At 51.4% G+C, this 5,699-nt stretch overlaps 1 protein-coding gene across 1 annotated transcript; it reads right to left on the reverse strand.

Moving 5' to 3' along the window:
• Positions 1-1,493: 1,493 nt before the first annotated feature.
• LOC148050735 (ubiquitin carboxyl-terminal hydrolase 42-like) lies at positions 1,494-5,424 on the reverse strand. The gene is made up of 6 exons (XM_087741042.1): positions 5,373-5,424; positions 4,432-4,542; positions 4,199-4,265; positions 2,267-2,378; positions 1,729-1,869; positions 1,494-1,610 (listed from the first exon to the last, which is right to left on the reverse strand). The coding sequence occupies exons 1-6, from the start codon at positions 5,422-5,424 to the stop codon at positions 1,494-1,496; spliced, it is 600 nt and encodes a 199-aa protein (XP_087597168.1).
• Positions 5,425-5,699: the final 275 nt, after the last annotated feature.

Genomic DNA, 5,699 nt, shown 5'->3' on the forward strand with positions numbered 1-5,699 from the left:
ATTCTCTAAAACTTCCTTACCTCGTTGGAGCACTTGTGGTGGAGAATCCCCAGTGCTGCCCAGCGCTGCAAGAAAGGATACCTGCTTAATAGTGACTTTGTTGCTCTTGAGTTTCATTTCAGGGACTCTCTGGATACTCCGTTTCTCCCTTGGGGAGATTCGGATGGTGAGGAGAAACATCCGTGAATGTTTGTATCAAAACTCTCTACAGAAATCAGAAGCACCACTTAGGACTGGCTTTGGTTAAGATGGCAATTTTATTGTTTCGATCGGACACGTCAACATTTCCTGGTGATGCTGCAAACGTGGCTTACTTGTGAGTCCTCCTCTCCAGAGTTCTCTCTGGATTTCTCTTTCTCCTTCACTTTCTTGCGTTCTTTCTCTTTCAATTTTGGATCACCAGAATGCGCGCTTCTGTCTTTTGCCGCCTTCTTTCGGGCACACTTTCACCCGCCTCTGCACAGGACTGTTTCCTCTTCCTGCGCGTTCGTTTTCCATTTGCCTGGCAGGAGCCTGCAGACTCTGGGTGAACTGGCGCTGGTGGGAGCGCACGTTGTTCAAGTGAGTATTTCCCCGGCTGCTGATCACCTACTGCACCAGGATGCGAGTCTGCTCTGGGGCCGCTCAAGCCGCGCACACCTTCCCCTCCTGCGCTTTTGCCATCACCAGGGCTGTTTCTCTCCCTGTGGGAAGAGCCGCGCAGGTTCCCCCTGCCACGCGCCAGCTGACGGTGAGCGCGCTGCTGCGTTTCCGCGCGGCAAGTGTGCCTCCGCCTGGGAGGCGGACAGTCTGGCTGGCTTCTGTTCGGCTTCTCCCCCTCCTCAGCGTCAGAGCGCGCTCTCTTCCTGCCGCAGTGCTGAGGGGGAGTTCCTGCAGAGTCCCACGGTTTTCTCTTCCCTCGCATCCTCTGCACATTTTCTCCACCTTCTTGATTTCTCCGTCCCCCGATGCCTCCAGGAAAGGGACTCTTCAGCACTTGACCCAGCTTGGCCTCGGAAGTGCTCTTTGTCTCTTGGCGTTCATCGCCTGCTCCAGGGGTCAAAGGATGGTGCCTGGAGAAACAACAGGGATCTTAGGCTAGGGTTGTTGCTGCAGCCTCCTCGTGGCTTCAGTCTCCCCCTGTCACGTTCCGGCAGCACTTGATATGACACGCAGAAGACTGAACCAGCACTAGAAACTGGAAATTAGGTCATGCGCTTCCAGCCATGCCTGTCCCTTTCAGAGCAGTGACTCATCTTTAGACCCTCTCGCACCTCCATTTTGCCTCGTTTCGCAGCTAGCCAGTCTCAGGGAGCAGACAGGTAGCAATTTACACAAGTGCAGCTGTTTAATGCCAGACAAGGAGAGAGAAGAAAGGACCTGGCGAACTGCGGAACAGAGAACTCAGCTGGACAAAGAGGCATTCTCTGCTAGGACAGAAAGCAAAACCCACCGGAGGAGAACAGCAACAAGAAGATCAGGAACGGGAGAGGGAGTGTATTCTGAGCACCCTTTCACACTTGACAGTACCTGGCATAGAAGAGTAAATAGGCACGCTGGCAGAGTACCGTCTTGATGTCACAAAGACGTACGGAGGCATCATTCATCTCGTACCAACGTCCATCGCTGGCCTGCAAAGAAAGGCAAGGCTATCTTCAGATGAACTGCAGGGGTTTTAAAACAAAAACACAGACTGGACACCGCTGAAGGACACAATACCCCAATGCACATCACCAAGTTGACTTTTACCTTTACGAAGCAGTAATAATGTCCTGTCTGACAGCTGGAACCTTCATGTACCAGGACGGCATACAAGGAATAGAGGAGCGGTTCTCCAGGGGCTTGAGACATGTATGCGCCAAGGTCCAAATATTCCGGGTACTGCACAACCTAAGGAGAGACCAAGAAGACTCAGAAACTACCCTGAGAGTCTTTAGGAAGCAGCCTGAGAAAACCTTGTCACCAAACACAGGCTACAAGTATAGAAATCGATCTTCTTGGCCCATCCAAAGCAGGGGTTGCCATTTCATCATGGAAGTGGCAGAAAACTGTTTGCAGCCAAACCAGCTCTTTAGGAGCACAGGAGGTGCTTATCTTCACATTGGGACTTTCCTCTTACCGCAAGGGAAAGAGCAAGGCGCAGCTATTGCATTGATTTTTTCTTAGACGGCTGCACTCACTCGATAGCCATCGGGCAAGTAGACAGTAACAACTTCCAAAAAAGGATTCTCCTTTCGGAGAGGTCTCCTTCCAAGCAGACAAAGTTGCAGTGCACTTGTGGCCATACCTTGCTAATCTTTCCGCCAGAGAAAGCATCGAATCTCTTCAAGCACACTGTCAGGACATTGGAGGAACGATGTATTGTAAGGCTCTTGGATGCAGTGGCCAGCTGTTCACATCTGGAAAACAAGCACAGACCCAGCTGTTGCAACCTGTCTTCTCCCCGCTGCGCCCGCCATCCATGTAGGGTTGAGTTCAGGCTTGTTTTGCCCAACTATCGTATGCCCGCTTGCATTTCAGACCCCTGAAGTCCATATGCTCTCCCTGAAGGCAGCTTTGGGCTAGGGCGGCTCCCTTTGGAGAGCAGCAGTCTGGAGTCTTGACAGTACAAGAACTAGGCATGACGCTGTTGAGAGAGCCAGCGGGGGCTGCTGCTGCTCCGAGGACTGAGGTCTCCTGGACAGAGACGCAAGCATCCAAAAAGCCTTGGAAACAAAACTGTTGATGGCTTTCTTGAGGAAGCTGCTGTTGCCAAATCACTGTCCAGGGCTGCCGCCTTGCTTCGGCTCACCACTGCATATGGGACATGTCTTTTCCCTTCTGGCCATAGGGCTAGTTCAGTGGGCAACTTCATAGCTAGGAAGCTTGAGCACCTCCAGGGCAGACAATGCCAGCAATAAAATTCTCATCCAAGCTTTCCAAGTATTCAGGCAGAAGGGGAAAGAAATATCCATCTTAGAAACAAATGCATTCTTTTCCAAGTTCTGGATGATTCGCGTGGATTAGTTGTAGGGGAAGAAAAAAAAAAGAAAAAAAAGCCAAGCTGTCTCATGACTGGGTTTCTCAATTCAGTCCAAACACAACTAGTGCTCCCAGACATGCAATACCCTAACCCAGTATCTGCTAGGAAGGTGGCACTGGCCGAAATCTTACTTGCTACATTTATAGCCATTTCCACCATCCAGCTGCTCAGGTTTGACAAAGTCTTCCAGAGCTCCAGTGACAGATGAGGTTGCCTGGATGAGGAAGAAAGGAGAGCACTAAGTTCCTGGAAACTCAAAAACCCCAGGAAATAGCTACCCGCGTGGTACCAGCGTTATCCCAATAAACAGCTACCCCTGGGCGGTAGCAGAGTTCCTGTGGTAGGCGTGGTTCAAAATAGCAAAAGCAATCAAACCCATCCCTCCAGCATCAATCAGACGCGTAGTGAGGGAGTCCCAAGCAGGGTGGTGTGACAGTGTCACGATGGCTGTCCATACCTTCCTTACTCTTTGCCCAGCTGACACCCAGCACCCAGCCCAGAGAGACCATTTGCAGGGCTTCCGCAGAAGGAGCACACAAGCCCAGTTCCCTTCCCGTCCACCCCCAAGCTCTTGCCTGGTACCAGCCCACAGCTGGAAGCCAACAGAGTTTACTGGAGATAAACTAGGCCCCCCGCAGGGGCCCTGAAACAGTTGGCACCACCATTTCAAAACATCTCACCTTGATATCCAAAGCAATATCAAGGAATGTCTCGTAGGTGTCGGAAACGGCTTTGCAGCTCAAGCACGTTACTGCAAAAGAAGCAAAGAGAAATGCTTCTCAGGTAGGGAAGGAGAGTAACTGCCCATTTCAAGGACCAACACCTACGCCTTTAGACACACCGGACCTCCTGCCGCATGCTAGGAGCTGTTTACCACAAAGAGAGGAAGAGCCACGCGTCATTCTAAGGACGGAAATATTTTTAAAAAGTACCTCTGGATCTTAGAAAGCCTCCAAAGACCTGATGAATGAGCGTGCTAGCTTGAGAAGTTGTGTCCCAGCTGGAAAGAAATGGTAATCGGAGCTCAGAAGGTGGAAGGCAGAGAGTGAGCTCTTCCACGAGTTTTCCTTGTTAGGAAAGGGCCGGACAGAGGTTTTCAGTGGCGGTTGTAAAGCAAGGAGTCAAAAGGGCTCGAGAACGTTTCAACGGTCATGTGCTTCTGCTTACTCGCTGCTTCTGCTCAAGCAAGCCCTCTACATGGCATCCACGGTGTAGTAGAAGAATTCATGCGCGTCTTCCTGGGTGCCAAGCTGGAAATGGTCTCCTATTCCGGAGAAAGAAGAAGGTTTTCCCATTGATCTCAGAGAAAAAGGAAAGGCTTACCCTTCTGAAAGCTCTCCTCCTTAACATGAACCCGGCAAAAGCAGTTGGACGCGGGCTTTGTCAGAAATCCAAACTACCTCCAAATGAAACCGTCTGAAATGACTCACGTGGAAGCTCATTGATCACAGGCGTAGGCTCGATGGCACTGCCCGAGCAAGACAGGACCTCCTCGATGTGCACTTCCATGGTACACATCATGCAGAAGCCTTGCTTCGCACCTAAAGAGGGAGGGAAAGAAGGACGGAAGGGAGGAAGCAAGCAAGCGAGCCATCCCGAAGGATACAGACAGGTTGGAGGGATGGACCAACAGGAGCCTCATGGTGTCCAGCAAGGACAGATCCAAAGGCCTGTCCTGGAGTGGACTAAGCCCCTGCAGTGGCATAGGCTCAGGGCTGCTGGCTGGGTTGCAGCTCTGTGTTAAATGCTCTGGTGGTCCCTGGGTTACATTAGGCCAAAGAAGAGCTATCGGCAAGGAAGGCCAAGAGCCTCCTGGGCTGTATGAGCAGGAGCACAGGCAGGGGAAGTGATTCTCCGCCTCTGCTCAGCACTTGTTAGGCCACATGCAGAATACTTTCCCAGGGTTTGACCCCACACAATGCAAGAGAGGCATTGCCTATGGTGATACAGGGATGTTTCAAGAAGACAGTCAGGCTCATCACTGGGGTGCAAGACAGGAGGACAAGAGGCAATGGGCTGAGACAAGAGAGAGTCAGGTTAGCTATGGGGAGCAACTTTTGCAACAGGAGGACAGTCAAGCACTGGAAGTTGTTTCCCAGGCTGTGCTCTGGCTCCATCCCTGCAACTTCTCAACACCCAAATGGACCAAACCCCTCAGTAACCTGGTGTGACCCTGCTTGGAGCAGCAAGTTAGTCTAGACACCACCCAAATTCCCTTCCAGCCTGAACGATGCTGTTGTTCCTTCTCCTTCATGTTGTCAATGTTAAGGAATGCACTCAGGGTCTCCCTGACTGTGGAAGTCATTCCCATCCGGGACAGGGCTGCCTCACAGGTACCCCCAGACAGCCCTGATCCCATCCTTTGCTTCACCTTTCATGTCCTGGTTGCCTCTTGCCCTCCTCTCAAGTTCATCTTTTACCATCCTCATACTCTCCAGAAAGAACCGCCTACCCTGTTAGCCCTTTCTGCACTGGCTAGCCTCTTCTGGGTTTGTGCCCTCCTTTGTTGTTTCTGATGTGGGTTTTGTGATGCTTTCTGCCTTGGGCAGCCATTCCAGTAAACAAGTCCTGCTTTTTCTTTACCTGTAGTGTCCTGCAATGCCTCGTGCTGTTACCCTGGTAGAAGCACAAATGAGGATGAGCCATCTGCAAACATACCATAAATGCTGGCACAAGAGAGCTCCAGTCCAGAGGGACC

Source organism: Nipponia nippon, unplaced genomic scaffold (assembly GCF_047370975.1).
Source record: "Nipponia nippon isolate SJK-2023a ecotype South Korea unplaced genomic scaffold, ASM4737097v1 scaffold_70, whole genome shotgun sequence".
Taxonomy (NCBI): domain Eukaryota; kingdom Metazoa; phylum Chordata; class Aves; order Pelecaniformes; family Threskiornithidae; genus Nipponia; species Nipponia nippon.